We start from the raw sequence: 15,244 nt of genomic DNA, 5'->3' as shown, positions 1-15,244 counted from the left end.
AATACGAACGAGTAATTGAAAGGATTGAGGATGCAGCCGCTGATTCAATAACTACCTTATTTGGTCTTCGATGCAACCCTCGTGGCGTCAGTGAGACTGCATCGATCGTGGGGGTCATAAGCGAAAGCCCTGTTCAACCCGAATACTACATCCAGTACATGCATCATCGCCACTTCCAGAACAGGCATAGTCCGCGTCTTACACGAGTTTTGTGAGGTTATTCCCAAACGATTTGAGTAACGTATAGTAAGAAACGTATGACGAGATGTGTTCTACTCCTTGTACGGCAGGGAATCCAATCCTTCGGGACAACGTTCGGCATTGCCGCTCTGCTTACTTGCAGATACTTGCAGCAGACGGGACAATTGAGCCCGAGTCCTTGTGTCACCACCTCGGGATGTGAAAAGAACTTTCCAAAGGTATGAAAGTAAAAACTGAAGGAGAGAATATCGAAAGATATTAAGTATAAATAAGGGAACAATCTTGTAAAACGGCTATCAATTTCATCCAGTATCACAAGCATATCATCCTCATAGATCAAAAGCACTTAGATTAATATTCACACCATCTTTTGGTAACCCCCTTAATACGCTAATCATCTTTCATCATGAAGCTCTACCACCACGTTGAGAAGCATGAGGACTTCTTCCTTCCCTATCAAGACGGTCTCAGTCTTAAGCCTGTCGAAGCCCTCGTGAAGCACGAGAAAGACATGGGCTTCTCAGACGTTGAGACTATCCTTCCTGCGACTGAAGTCCAGAAGGATATCCTCAAGGAGGATGTCCAATGGGCTGAAGCAGTTCTCTTCACTGGAAAGACCTCTGCTTTAAGCTCTAAGAAAGTCCTTGATGTATGGAGATCCCTGGCATATCACTGTAAGTATTACACTTTTCCAATCAAAATTGATGTGGAAGTGATTACTAACACTCTGACTAGACATATGCCTTCGATCTTGCATTACCGATGAACCAACGCCAAAAGTCGTGGTCCAGCGATGCATCGAGCCTGTTCAATGGCACCGCCCTGAAAAAGGGTTTGAAAAGCGTCACCGAGGCTCAGCATTCCTGACGGTTGAGGCCAACAACCGTTCTGACGAGATCAATCTTGTCCTTCACTTTCATCGAGCCTTGATTGATACAACCTCGCTTCATACACTCAGACTCGACTGTCTTCTTCAAATTCACGGCATTCCTGGTATCGAAAGCACTGGCTTTACCGCTTATACACGATACCTCGCACAGCAACGCAAGGACATCGACTCATCCAAAAGTTTCTGGTCCAAGACTCTGTCGGATATTGCTCCCCAGTCAATCTTTGGTCTTGAACCTGACGCTTTGGATGGTTTCAACCAGGATAGACATGGAGTGAGTGCTGTTATCCAGGGCGCAGAGCTAGCAACGTTAAACAGTCTTGAAAAGTCTCGCGAAGACTCAAAGTCATGGCGCCAGACGTTTCTCGAAGCAGTCTGGGCCCATGTCCTCAGCGCTCACTCCGACTCTGAAGAGGTTCTCTTCGGAACTGTTCGTCGAGATGCAAGTTTTGTGGGCGCAGACACTTGCGTCGGATGTCTTGACCAAACCTATCCCATCCGACTCCGCGTTCCCACTGGGGAAGACGCATCCTTCTCTGAACTTTCCAACTCCCTGGATGAATACCATACGGAAGCCGGCCGTCACGCATTCATCGGCTACACTGGAATCGAAGAGCAGGCACCAAATGACATGCTGATCGAAACAGCCGTTAGCTACAGCCAGACAACCAACACACCTTGCATCGCCCCAAGCTTACGAAAGTTCCCTGTCGTGTTGTGCATCAATGACGCGAGCGTGTTACAACTCGCTATCAAGTGCACAACCAAGATCCCACTGGAGAAGGTCGAATTGGTGTTTAGGCACTTTATTTCGGCGATTTTCAGTGCCGCCAAGGGTTTGAGCGCCGTGGACAAGTTCCCTTTATCCGACATCCAGCTCGTCTCGGAGGCTGAAAGGCGTCTCATACTATCACGATCTGTGAGCACCCGAAAGGTACAAGCTACGACTATCCCTGCTTTGTTTGAGAAGACTGTGGCTAGAAACCCTGAACGAGTCGCAGTTGACTTCCAGGGCGACACTAGCCTCACCTTCGCCCAGCTCAACAGTTTTTCCAACCAACTCGCAAGGAGGTTGAGGCTGCACAAAGATGCTGTCTATCCTATCTTGGCTGACAGGTCTCTTGATCTGGTCGTGGCTATCCTGGCGGTCCTCAAGGCTGGGTCAGCGTATACTGTCCTTGACTCAGAGTTCTCAGTCAGTCGCCTCGAGCAAGTCGTCAGCGATTGCAATGCAGCAGCGGTTCTGTCTAGTCGCAGATACATGAATATGCTCCCCAACACTGTCAATATCGAACAAGATTACTCACGACTACCTACTGATGCCACAGAGTCACTCGATAACTCCAACGGCATTGGTGTACTCGTCAAGCCACAAGACCGCTGTTACATCATCTACACATCCGGTAGCACAGGAAAGCCCAAGGGTGCAGTACTCACTCATGAGGCCGCCACGAGTGGGATGCAGCACCACTCTCTGAACGGGCTGAACCGCTGGCTTCTCTTCTACAACCCAAGTTTCAGTGCTGCTCAACGTACCATCTTGAGTACTCTCGTCAACGGCGGAACCCTGGTGCTGGCACCCAAAGAAGCACTCACTCAGGATCTCGCGGGAGTCATTAATCGGCTTTCGGTCGATGCCCTCGGAATTACACCTTCTGCACTCTCTCTTTTGTCGCCCAAGGACGTCCCCAATCTCAAGAGCATTACCCTGGTGGGTGAGCAGACTCCTCAAGAGCTTGTGAACACTTGGTCTTCCGTCAAGGGCCTTACGCTCAGAAACACGTATGGCCTCAGCGAATGCACGCAACTCAATTTTGGAAGACCTTTGACCGCAGTTGATGGTCAAGTCCCGAACCCTCGCATTCTGGACCCACCAATAGACACGACAAGCGTCTTCATCCTTCGCCACGGTAGTACTGAGCTCTCACCACTACTCGTATTCGGTGAACTCTGTCTCGCCGGTCCACAGCTCGCAAAAGGCTACATCAACGAGCCAGGGCTGACTGAGAAAGCATTCATCGCCAACCCATTTGGTCCTGGAAAGCTATACAGAACTGGTGACAAGGCTCGATGGCTTCCCAATGGTCAGATCGAGATTGAAGGACGTGTTGATATGCAAGTCAAGATCAATGGGCAAAAGGTCGAACCTGCCGAAGTCGATCGTCTGTTGGTCTCGCTTGACGTGATAAATGGAGCTGTGACGTTTTCTGTCAAGATGGAAGATCGTCAAGTCTTGGCCACTGGTGTTGTTCTCGATGACGGATCTTCTTTCAGAGATGCTGTCAAAGTGGCGAGGAACCATCTTCGTGCCAACCTGCCAGTTTTCATGACGCCCACTCTTTGGATCCCCATTGAGTCGGTTCCTAGAAATGGGAATGGGAAGCTTAATTATCACTTGCTGCGAACTAAGGCAAAAGAGCTCGGTTTCGCTGGCTTTGCCAAGCTCATGGAGCTGGGCGACGAAGAGAATATGGACGAAAACCTCAACGATGTTGAAGAAAAGATTGCATCAGTATGGGCAGAATCTCTCAAAATTGACCGATCTGTCATTCGCCGATCTCATTCCTTCACCGATCTCGGCGGAACTTCCATTGAGGCCATCCGGGTTGTGTCGGAGCTACGTGAGCACGGTCTAGCAACTGAACTCGGTGACCTGCTGGCGTACACTTCTCTGAGTAATATTGCATCCCGATCACAGACTGTTTCAGTGGAAGAAGAGCAAGACCCGGCACCCTTTTCACTTCTCCAGGACGAGAAACTGCTTTCAGATCTGAAGGAGAGAGAGGATATCACTGATGCTTATCCTGTCACACCTTTCCAAGAATCCATGCTGGTATCAGTCAACTCGCCCTCAGATCCATACACCTATTCCAGGACTTGGGATGTAAGTCAACTGGATCTCGCACGCCTGAGGGATAGCTTTGATCTGGTGTTCAAGTCTCGCGACATCCTGCGGACCGTGTTTGTTCCATACAAACAGTCTTTCGTGCAGACCGTGAGGTCCAACGTAGACCTCCCATGGTTTCAGTCTCAGCAAACACTAGAGGCCTTCCAGCAAAGTGACAGTATTCATCACTGGGATATGGAGAAACCTCTCTGGAAAGCAACTCTTACGTCAGATCAGGCTCTGGTCGTGACAATGCACCATTCCCTATTCGACTTTTGGTCTCACGGCTTCCTTTACGATGATGTCGCCGCAGTCTACACCGGCAATCAGGTTCCTCAACGCCCAAGCTTGAGTCGATTCATTCGACACTTGCAACAAGAACCTTCTGCGAACAGCACCTCATTCTGGGCTGAGTACCTCCAAGGTGCTGAGGTGCTCAAGCTGAACAGCAACCAGCTCTACAAGACTAGCAAACTCGAGTTCGATCTTGGATACAGTCTTACTGCACGAGCCAGAAGTGTTGGATTGACTCTCGGTGCAGTCATTTACAGCGCCTGGGCCATCGTCCTATCTCGGCAGATGGGATCCAACGACATCACTTTCGCAACCACGGTTTCAGGTAGAGAAGCTCCTGTCGTTGGTATTAATGATCTAGATGGACCTACTATGAGCACTGTTCCACAGAGGATCAAGCTCGACACTGAATCTACCCTCCGAGACGTCGCTCAGAAGACAGTCGTCTCCTTTTCTCAGCTACTCAAACATTCTCAAGTCGGTATTGCCGCAGCGCTTAAAGCGGGCGGTATTGGTGCACAAGACATCGACACTCTCGTCAATATCTTGATCGATGATAACAAGACCGAGAGGCCAAGAAAGTCTCACGAAGTCTTCAAGATGCGTGGCTCGCGGCCTCAATGGGAGTCTGGACACGGTATGACTGTTCTGGAGGTCCAAGAGTCCTCAGGACAGAGCGACTCCACCATTCTCCGACTCTCAAGCAACGTAGATCCTCAACGCTTAGGATTCATCAAGGACTCGTTGGTCGAGTTGCTAAGGATTTTCTGCGAGAAGCCTGATTCTATTCTTTCGTCTACCAACATCATGGGTGCTGCTGAATATGACCTCGTCTTCAAGCAGCTTTCTAATCGGGCGACACTTCGAGTCCCAGAGCCGGAGTTTCTTTACAGTGCATTCAAGAGAATTTCACAAGAGACTCCAGATGCTATCGCGATTGACTTTAACAACGAAGAAACCATTTCTTACGGAGTCCTCGACAAACTCGCGAATCGCTTTGCGCATAAGCTCATTGAAGTTGGCGTACAACCAGGGGATCTTGTGCCCATCATGCTTGACAAGTCAGTCGACATGATGGTCGTAATTCTGGGCACAATGATTGCTGGAGCAGCATACGTTCCCTTGAGTCCTGACAATCCCACGGACAGAAACTCCTACATCGTGTCTGACACGTCAGCAAAACTCATTGTAGTTCATCCCGCGTACGTAGAGTTTGGCGACCATGTCAAGAAGTCACTTGGGGTTGAGACGCTGGTGATGAAGGGCTACCAGGATTTGAGCCCGAAAAGCTCGCGTGGTGAGGATGCAGACTCTTGTCCAGTTGTCAACCATACTCCAGACAATCTCGCCTATCTCATCTACACTTCCGGCAGCACAGGACTCCCCAAGGGTGTCAAAGTTCCGCACAGAACCGCTGCAGCTGCTGTCACGAGTATGATACAAGTCGAAGGCCGCAACCAAGGCGTCTGGAGGACCTTGCAGTTCGCCAACTACGTATTCGACGCATCTGTTCAAGACTTCTTCAACACTCTTAGCAGTGGTGGCACACTGTGCATGGCCCAGACAGACGTCTTGCTCTCCGACATTGCAGGCTGTATCAACCGGATGGGTGTCCGTCAAGCTATCATCACACCAACGGTTGCCAAGTTGCTCAATCCAGCAGATGTCCCACGATTTGAGACACTCATCGTTGGAGGTGAGCCACTTACCTCAGACGTCATCAAGACTTGGGCCCCTCACTGCAAGATCTTGAACGTGTATGGACCAACTGAGACATCCATGGTGGTAACCACCAAGCGCATTGAATCACTATCAGAAAATCATGTTGTCGGCAATATCGGTGCTCCGTTTTATACCGTCATGGCATTCATCCTTGATCCAAACGGCGAGACACTGCAGCCTTACGGTGCAGTTGGAGAATTGTGTATTGCTGGTCCTCAAGTTACAGATGGCTACGTGAACCGCCCTGAGCTGACGGCTGCTACATATGTAGATAGCGCTCAGCTTGGGGTTCGTATCTACAGAACTGGTGACTTGGCACGATGGCTACCTGATGGCGAGATCGAGTGTCTTGGACGCAAAGACAACCAGGTCAAGATCCACGGTCATCGCATCGAACTGGGAGAGGTTGAGAATGTCATTCGGAACTCGGGTCTTGTCAAGGACGCGATTGCTGTGGCTGCCAAGGTTCATGATAAGATCCATCTGGTTGCTTTCTGCACCTTCGACGCTGATACCACTGCTGGAACAAATGGCACCGGTATTCTCGACCCTTCAACCATGAGAGATACCTTTGGTGCCATGCATGAGAACCTTGGATCGTTGGCAACTTATATGGTTCCCAAGTTTGTCATCCCCATGACCGATTTCCCGAAGCTGCCTTCACGCAAGGTTGACCGCAAGGCATTGAAGAAGATGCTGGAGGACCTCGATCGGGATTTCTTAGCGCAATGTGTGCTTGAGTCTACCAGCCAGAGCCACGCAATCGTGCCTGTAGAGACTCTCTCCGAGATTGCTTTGGAGTCGGTCTGGGCGAATATCTTCGGACTAACGACCGATCAGATCGGACGCGAGGCAAATTTCTTAGCCTTGGGAGGTGATTCAATCTCAGCCATCAGTCTCACTGGCCATCTTCGCAAACTGGGTTATCATCTCACAGTACTGGACATTCTTCAATCCCCAAAGCTCAAGGACATGGCTTCTGCCATGCGAAAGCTTGATATCGAAGCTGTGGGCAAGAAGATGGTCTTTAACGTTCCCGAGAATGTCAAGAAAGCTGTTGAAAGCACTCGACTCACATGGCATGATCACGTTGAGTATGGTAAGTTGCTCTCTCTAACGAGTTGATACACAGGCCACATGATACTGACCTCCATCTCTACAGCATATCTTTGTCCACCCGGCCAAGCAGAGTTCTTGAAGCAAGGTGCTCGAGACTCTCAGATGTGGGTGCTCCAAACCGTGCGGCGCATGAATGGCGTCATCGAGCCCGAAGCCTGGATCAAAGCCACCACGCAACTGACTGAAGCCAATGACATCTTGCGCACGACTTGGCTAGAGGCATCTCCCGGGAACTGGGTAGGAGTTGTCCTTCGCGATGCACAGCTTAACATCAAAACTGTCGCCGTGGACTCGGAGGATGAGATGTCTGACTTTCTTGAAGACTTCTGGCGAACACGTTTCGAGTTCGGCCGCCCTTTTATCAAATACGCCATCATCACTCACGGAGACTCATCCTGGGACTTGGTCATCAAGATGGACCACGCTGTATACGACGGAACTCTTCTACGTGTCTTCGATCAGCACTTCGAGAACATTCTACAAGGCAAGCCTTTGCCTCCTCGCATCGAGTTCCGTGATTTTACTCAGCATGTATTTGAACAAGACAAGGCTAAAGCGCTTGAATACTGGAAGGAAAAATTCACACATGCTGGGCAATCATCTCAGGTTTTGAAGGGTCAAGATCTCGGTGCAGTGATTGAACCTCGCATCACCGCCAGTTTCAAGCTGAAGATGGATACACGTGGCATTGATCAAATGGCAAGAAACTATGGCGTCACTCCGAGTATCATCTTCCAGGCTGCCTTCACGCTTTGGTTGGCTAGGGCGACCCAGAGTAATCATGTTCGCTACGACTATCTCCTCAGCGGACGAAACGTGGCACTTCCTGATCCTCAGTCCATCAACGGAACACTAGCCAACTTCTTGCCGATCTGGACAGGAACGAACTCCACCGAGAAGGTCTCTGATCTTCTTACGAGGTTACAAGAAGACTTTTGGGCTGTCACGGAGAATGGATTAGTTGGACTCGACGATATCTACCAGAAATTGGATGTTTCCCGCGAGGCGCATGGGAACAAGGTCTTGTTTCTGTCGCAGCCATTCGACCCTGTTCCCTTGGATGATGCAACAACCCGCAATCGATGGCTCGTCATGGCCAAGTCAAAGGTGCGGATGTATCAGCCATATGCGCTTGTAGTGGAGGTATCGAAGTCTTTTGGTGATGCTTCGATACTGAAGGTCATGTATGATGAGAAGGTGTTTGATCATGGGATGGCTGAAGCATTTGCTTCTGAGATCACTGGGTTAGTATCGACTATGATGCAGGATGAAAAGAAGAGTATAACTGTTGAAGAAGTGTAGATATATGTTCGTATATTTAGAGGCTTTAGATTATTATTTAATGGTTTAGATCACTCTCTTAGTGCCGACACGCTTTGAGTGAGTGTATCATGCATGGTAGCTGTCTATTTAACAGGCTCTGCCTTGCTTAGGAGCATACTGAGACATTAAAAGAACCCCAAGCAGGAGCAGGATACTGCATACTATGAGCCTGTTCTCACGGCTTTCATCTCCTAGATTACATCGTAAGCAGTCTGCCTATAATTAGAAGCCTGGGGTCGTGGCTTGCAACATACCTTCGTTAACAGTCGTCAGACAGAACACGGTGAAGAGATTGAGTGGAACCCTCATCAATCCGTAAACTCGACCTCTTCGCTCCTCCTGAACCAGCCGGCTTTTGAGATAAGTCATACTCGGATAGTACAGTCCGACGCATATCTTGAAGATGCAGAACGCCCAAAAACGACTTAACTCATCTCGAAGGAAAATTGTCGCCAGAAGAGCTGAGGCCGAGATAGATGACGCAAGCTGTATTGTCCGCGATGAAAGTTGTATCGAGTTTGCATCAAGCGAGGTATAAAGAAACAAGAAAGAGCCTAGAGACATTGCGGCCATGAGACTAGAAAATATGGTACCGAAAGGAGGGTTTGCCCAGACCCTCTCATGGAAGCGCGCTGACATGATTGTCTGGGGCCAGGTATACAACACGACGTAGACAGAGCCCTCGAAGAAGCACATGGCTAGTGCTAGAATAACCATGCTCGGGTCTTCTAATTATAGTGTTAGTTGCACTCGACGGAGGGAGGTTCAGCTACATACTCAGAAGAGAGATAGTGCTAGCCTTCCACGAAGTTTCCACTACTGGGGACCTGCCTAGCGTTCCACGATTCTCGGCCTGGATATATGTTAGTAATTGATACAAAGCGGACACAAGGCAGACTCTACCCAGGACCGAGCGATAACCATCAGTGCCAAGCTTAGACAGACGATACTGAGTAAGAATGGCGCGGTATGTGAGCCCAAGGCATTTACAGCTGCTTGAGCTACAACGCCGCTTCCAGCAGAAACAATGCCATTTGTCACAGCCATCATGCTATATATCGTGCTCAAAGCAGTCCCACGGTCCCCAAATGCTTGTCGTTTATACTCAGCCGTCATCCAACCCTCGAACACTGAGTAAAGCAAGGTGGTGCAAAATCCAGCCATGACTCTTCCGGCAAATAGTATTACTAGATTGCCCGTAAGCATAGTAAAGCAGGAGACTGAGTAAATCAAGCAGTAGCATTGGCACATGAACTTTTTGCCATGCTTATCTGCCAGCGACTCCACGAATAGTGCGCTGATTCCAGCAGAGACAAAGCCAGTAGCAAAGAGAGTTGCAATGGCAGGCTCTGATAGTTTATGGGTATTTTTCAGACAGCTGTATAAATAAGATGCCTGCGATCACCCATTGGAAGTTAGTTATCGCTCTAGTGGGTGCTGTCCCCATCATTTAAACGCACCTGGAGCCATTCTGCAGCCATCGCCAGGCCGTAAACCCACAGGAACTTATTGCGAAAATTGTAATATCTGTCACCAGTTGAGTCATGATCAATATCGTGTATCTCATCGTCGATCATATCAAGACGACCAGCCTCGGCCGCAGAGGCTCGAACCACCTCCAATGTCACATGTCTGTGATGCCAATAGGAAGCAAAAATGAGCGGTATGATGAGGACGATGAGCGTGATGGTATAGTAATCCATAGCTGGCTTACATGTCGGGATATATGATGAAAAAAAGACTCCAAAGCGAAAAGGCCGTATATCGGAGTGAGATTTGGGAGAAAAGGCTAGGAAAATTGGACGATGCCATCGTGGGAATACGAGATGGGGGCCGTGCTGAGGCGTTGACGTTTCATGCCGTACCCCTGATGTCCAAGGCTAGGGGAGGAAAGAAAACTCGAGACCTTGATCCTAAATGACAAAAAGACTTAGGTAACTTCACACAAATTTAGAATATCTACACTAAGTTTAGGATATCTTTTACTGAGTTTATTTTAGCACCCTATATAAAGGTCTTGTGTTTTCTTGCTCCCTGAGGCAAGGCTAGCCCTCATTGGTCTCTGTCGTAAAACACCGAAGTGGCTCCCGGGAATTCGGCAGAAGAGGTCAAGGACTGTGGGTCAGGAGGATTGACGTTATCTTAGCGCTGACGTAGGAATTCTATGCTGAGCAGAAAAGAAGACAGGTAATCAGTATCAAGACATATATAAGGCATTATTGGTCTAATAGCCTGAAAAGTTCTACAACTAACAAAAAACAGCGTGTCGAGCTTATGTCGTTGACAGATAAATTGGTTAATTAACAGAAGACATCTTGAAGACCCATGGTGCCGTTTATCCCGACTCGGCAAATTGATCCGAGCTTTACGTGTAGGACTAGCCCTATTAATCTGGAGTCCGCGTCTGCTCTGCGAACGGATCGTGCCACTTTAGGTGAAACTCAAAACAGCAGCGAAAAGGGGATAATTGCCTCAATCCACTATGGGAACACTTGTGGCCGATATCAGCTGTGTTGAGTATTTTTGATGTGAGTAAGATGCCTGTATTTGTTTACGATCCTGTCAGTCGCAGGTTTTTTTGCTGAGTATCAAGTCAGTTTCCGAGGACCTACGTTATCATGGCCGCGTCTCACAAACTGGTCACAATCACCTTCATCTTCGCGACGATACTGCTCTGTACTGTACTATTCACGAGATCATCTCCTCACTTCTCAAGATCAAGATCATTGCAGAATCATGCGGATGTCTTCAGTAACGATCCTCATCTAAACTCAAGACTTGCACACGCCGAAAAGCTATGGAAACGCTCTATCAAAGCTCGCGAGGAGATGGTCGAAGTAGTCGGCTACGATAAAACCTTTCCCGACGGATATATGAACCCCTTCAACGTCTGGGATTTTGCTCGCCCCAGCTTCTTCTGTCCTCACGATCTTGAACGCGTTGGGTCAATCAGCGATGGTGGCAAGATAATCTGCGGCATGTCGCGTTATGAGAAGGAATGTCCTGGCCCGTCCTCAGACTCAAACAAGGCAAGGGAATTCATCGTCTACTCCTTTGGTGTGAGTGTGGATTCATCTTTTGAGGCAGAGCTGCTCCAGCGCACAAATGCTCGGATATGGGGATATGATGGCACCGTTGATAAGTGGGCGCAGCAAGTTCCTGAGTGGATTTGGTCGCGAGCCAAATTTCAAAAGGCCATGATCGGAAAGGTATCGGACGGCAAGGCTAGACCGCCTGTGTTTTCGATACAGGATCTGATGAAGATGAATGGGCATTCTTATGTTGATCTCATCAAGATGGACATTGAAGGTGCAGAGTTTGATGTTCTGACATCGCTGGTCGATTTCGTTAAAGAGCAGAGGAAAAACGGCAATGCGACGTTACCTTTTGGTCAGTTGTTGGTCGAGATGCATCTTAAGCAAGCACCAGAAGGCGTTACGGTTCCAAACGACCTTCGATCCTGGTTGGAGTGGTGGTATTCGCTAGAGGAGATGGGCTTAAGGCCAGTGAGCAATGAAGATAATTGGATAGGCGATAGGGTATATGGTATGCCCAGATTCATGGAGGTGCGTCTAAGACAACCCAGCTTCAGCGTATGCCCAATTTTACTGACAATATCTATAGTACACGTTTATCAATGCCGTGGATAAGGAGCGAAACTTGTTACTATGGACATGAAAGACGGAACCTTGAATTTAAGCTATAGACAGAATATTTACAAGACCACACAATTCTCTCCAATCCTTAGTATCCTAGCTGAAATCAGGAAGACTTGGGATCCTGAGGCCACTTATCCAAAGTTGCCTTCTTTCCAGTCAACGTAACCTGGACCTTGGCTTGCGTAGGCTCGTCCAACAATAGAGTGTAAGTCCCAGGATAAACAACCAAATCACCATTCTCTCCCCTGCGCGCAATGTTATCCAGCGTCCACTCAAGTGAGATATCCTTGGTAGAAGCCGGCGCAACATCGTGTAAGCGACCATAAGCCGTAAGTGTCTTGAGCGGGTATGGCTTCGGCCCAACTTCACTCTTGATAAAGACAAGAGAAACAAAGTCAGATGTAATGCGACCAGTGTTCGTGACGCTGAGTTGGATGGGGGGCAGAACACATGTATCGGAGTATTGAGCACTGCAGCCCTTGAGAAGTTTCTGGATGTCGAAGGTCAACTTGTTGGCCTTGAACTTGGCTTTGAAGGTGGTGTAGTGGAGGCCAAAACCGTAGGGCAGAACTGGAGTTGAGTACCAGCGATAAGTCCTTCCAGGCAATGACTTGGTAGGTCGCAGGTCCATATCAGTCATGCCAATCTGCTCAGTGTATTTACTGGGATATTGCGTGACAGGGAGTCGACCAGCTGGGCTCTTACGCCCGGTGAGCAAATCCATGACTGCAGTGCCGCCGTCCTGACCAGGGTAGTTGACCCAAAGAATACTGTTGATCTTCTTGTTCTTCAGAAGAGCAGTGTCATCGACTTGATCACCCAGCTGAATAACAACCAATGGTTTACCGAGACTAGAGAGTTTATGAAGGAGAGTCAGTTGACTTTCAGGCCAGTCAAGGTTCTCTCGATCTCTGTCCTCGCCAGCAGCTGAGGCGTCAAGACCACCAAAGTAGAGAATGTAATCAGACTTCTTCGCCGCAGCTACAGCATTGGTAGTCCAGTTATCTTGAGACGAGCTGTTCTGCAGTGTCGGGCCCCAAGCCACGTTGGTGTCAAGACCAAGTTTCTCAGCTGCGTACAGCGGGCTGTGAAGGAAAGGAGCACGACCACTGTATCCGCCCTGGAGCTTAGACGTATCGTTTGCCCAGAATCCGATCATCGCAACACTGTCCTTCTTCTTGAGCTTCAGAGGTAGAGTACCGTCGTTCTTAAGAAGAACTGCACCCTCAACAGCAGATCTGAGTGCGAGGTCCTGAGCCTCCTTGGTGTTGACATCCGCAAAGCTGAGCGAGTTCCATTGCGCTTTGGCACCGTCAAAGAAACCAGTATGAACAAGCCCTTCGAAAAGACGTTTCAACGAACGATCCATGAGTTTCTCGGTCAAGAGACCTTGCTTGTAGGAGTCGGAGACGTCGCTGGTTGTAGTATACTCACAGCTAGAATCCATGCCGTTCTCAAAAGCCACCTGGGCACCTTCAGCGTTGGTCTTAACATATTTGTGATTCTGCCAGATATCTTGCATGGCACCGCAATCACTGGTGATCCAGTTGTTATCGCGCGTCCAGTTCCAGTGCCCTCTGAGAATCGTCTCCTGGAGATAAGAGTTTGCACACGCGGGGATACCATTCACGGCATTGTAAGCGCACATGATAGAGCCAACCTTTGCGTCACGAGTGCACTCCTGGAATGGTCTGACGTAGTACTCAGACAGATCTTGTGGAGTAATCTTGGCATCAAAGTCATGGCGCGTGAAACCTCCCCAGTCCTCAAAGTCATTCCCCGCGTAATGCTTGCATGTCGCAACAATACGACGCTGCTCCTTATCGCCTTCAAGACCTCTAACGATGTACCGAGCATAGCGGCTGACGTGAAGAGCGTCTTCACCGGGAGTTTCGGAGCCGCGACCCCAGCGTGGATCTTTGAAGGGATTGACATTAGGAGTCCAGAAGTCAGCTCCGCGCCAGCCACCGTTAGTGAACGCACGGGCTTCGGTGCCGACGACGCTGCCGATATCGTGGATCAGGTCATCGTCGAAAGCAGCGGCCATGAGAAGAGGCATGGGGAATGACGTGGCGGCATTGTAGGGAGGAGTATCGGCAAAGCGGCCACCTGGAGATCCGGCAAGACCATGGAGGGCTTCGTTCCACCAGTTGTATCTTGGAAGTCCGATTCTTGGTGCACCAGTTGAATTGCTACTGAAAGTCAGAAACATATCACACAAAATTACGAAGGAAGCTTACCTAACCAAATTGCCCACCTTCTCTTCAGGCGTCAGAGCAGCAACCAAAGCGGCAGCTCTTTTGGAAGGAGATAAAGAGGTATCGCAGATTCCATTCTTGCTCAGAGGTCCCTTGGTACAGTCAGGAAGTGTATAAGGCGTAGCAGCTTCGACCAATCCGCCCAAAAGAGAAATAGATAAAGCGCTAGCAGCGACCTGAAGATTAAGCAACATGGTGTTACTGGGCCTGAAGAAACAACCTTGTCCGACTGAAAACTCCTGTTCTCACAGTCCGCTTTTATACTTCTCTCTTGATCAGTTCATGCCTTGCTATTGTCCGGTTACTGCGGAGTCCTGCATATGCTCATTTGCGGCTCACCATAGCCGAGCAAATAAAGACTCAATGACGCAGTGCTCTCAGGGCGGCATATGGCACGATCGGCAATTGTCTAACCGCAGTCGAAGCCATCGGATATTATCACTGAGTGCGGGGAGCCGCGGGGATGCGGGGAGAAACTGTGTAGTTTCAGGCAGAATACGGATTGATGTAACACAATAAATAGCCTAATAGCAAAGCCTTTATTAAAAGCATAATACATTGAAGTATGAGGTCACGATCAGCAGGTGTTGAATGTATTGGCCATGTTCATCAGGGTTAAAAGCTTATGGAAATTACCAGAAGTTAAATATTGGTGCGCTTGGACGTGAGAAATGCAAAGGGTCACGGCTAATATACAGGAAACCGTTGGGAACTCGGCCCTATTTTAAGCTCAGAAGTCTCATATTGGCTCCTCTGTTTCCTCATATTGAGGCATATTCAACTCATCATGCCGCTTTTATGTTCCCTCTACGGCCTGGAAATCACGTGAGGTTATGAATTCTTTGAGGTCGAAGCCTTTACAATCAAGATTGTTCTGGATGCGGAAACAAAT

The 15,244-nt window shown here is 48.9% G+C and overlaps 4 protein-coding genes across 4 annotated transcripts; 2 read left to right on the top strand and 2 right to left on the bottom strand.

Annotated features, from left to right (window-relative positions):
• Positions 1-607: 607 nt before the first annotated feature.
• Positions 608-8,414, top strand: FMAN_00090 (non-ribosomal peptide synthetase; the record flags this gene model as incomplete). Its single annotated transcript, XM_041821897.1, has 3 exons — positions 608-875; positions 937-7,092; positions 7,156-8,414. 3 exons carry the CDS (start codon positions 608-610, stop codon positions 8,412-8,414), a joined length of 7,683 nt encoding a protein of 2,560 aa, XP_041687632.1.
• A 108-nt stretch (positions 8,415-8,522) lies between these two features.
• Positions 8,523-10,138, bottom strand: FMAN_00089 (uncharacterized protein; the record flags this gene model as incomplete). Its single annotated transcript, XM_041821896.1, has 5 exons — positions 8,523-8,647; positions 8,690-9,163; positions 9,213-9,288; positions 9,339-9,830; positions 9,896-10,138. 5 exons carry the CDS (start codon positions 10,136-10,138, stop codon positions 8,523-8,525), a joined length of 1,410 nt encoding a protein of 469 aa, XP_041687631.1.
• Positions 10,139-11,053: 915 nt separating this feature from the next.
• On the top strand, positions 11,054-12,113 carry FMAN_00088 (uncharacterized protein; the record flags this gene model as incomplete). Its single annotated transcript, XM_041821895.1, has 2 exons — positions 11,054-12,001; positions 12,060-12,113. 2 exons carry the CDS (start codon positions 11,054-11,056, stop codon positions 12,111-12,113), a joined length of 1,002 nt encoding a protein of 333 aa, XP_041687630.1.
• An 84-nt stretch (positions 12,114-12,197) lies between these two features.
• On the bottom strand, positions 12,198-14,546 carry FMAN_00087 (uncharacterized protein; the record flags this gene model as incomplete). The annotated part of the gene is made up of 2 exons (XM_041821894.1): positions 12,198-14,286; positions 14,335-14,546. 2 exons carry the CDS (start codon positions 14,544-14,546, stop codon positions 12,198-12,200), a joined length of 2,301 nt encoding a protein of 766 aa, XP_041687629.1.
• Positions 14,547-15,244: the final 698 nt, after the last annotated feature.

The sequence above is a fragment of the Fusarium mangiferae genome, assembly GCF_900044065.1.
Source record: "Fusarium mangiferae strain MRC7560 genome assembly, contig: FMAN_scaffold013, whole genome shotgun sequence".
NCBI classification, from domain to species: domain Eukaryota; kingdom Fungi; phylum Ascomycota; class Sordariomycetes; order Hypocreales; family Nectriaceae; genus Fusarium; species Fusarium mangiferae.
This window is presented reverse-complemented; position numbering and strand designations above follow the sequence as displayed.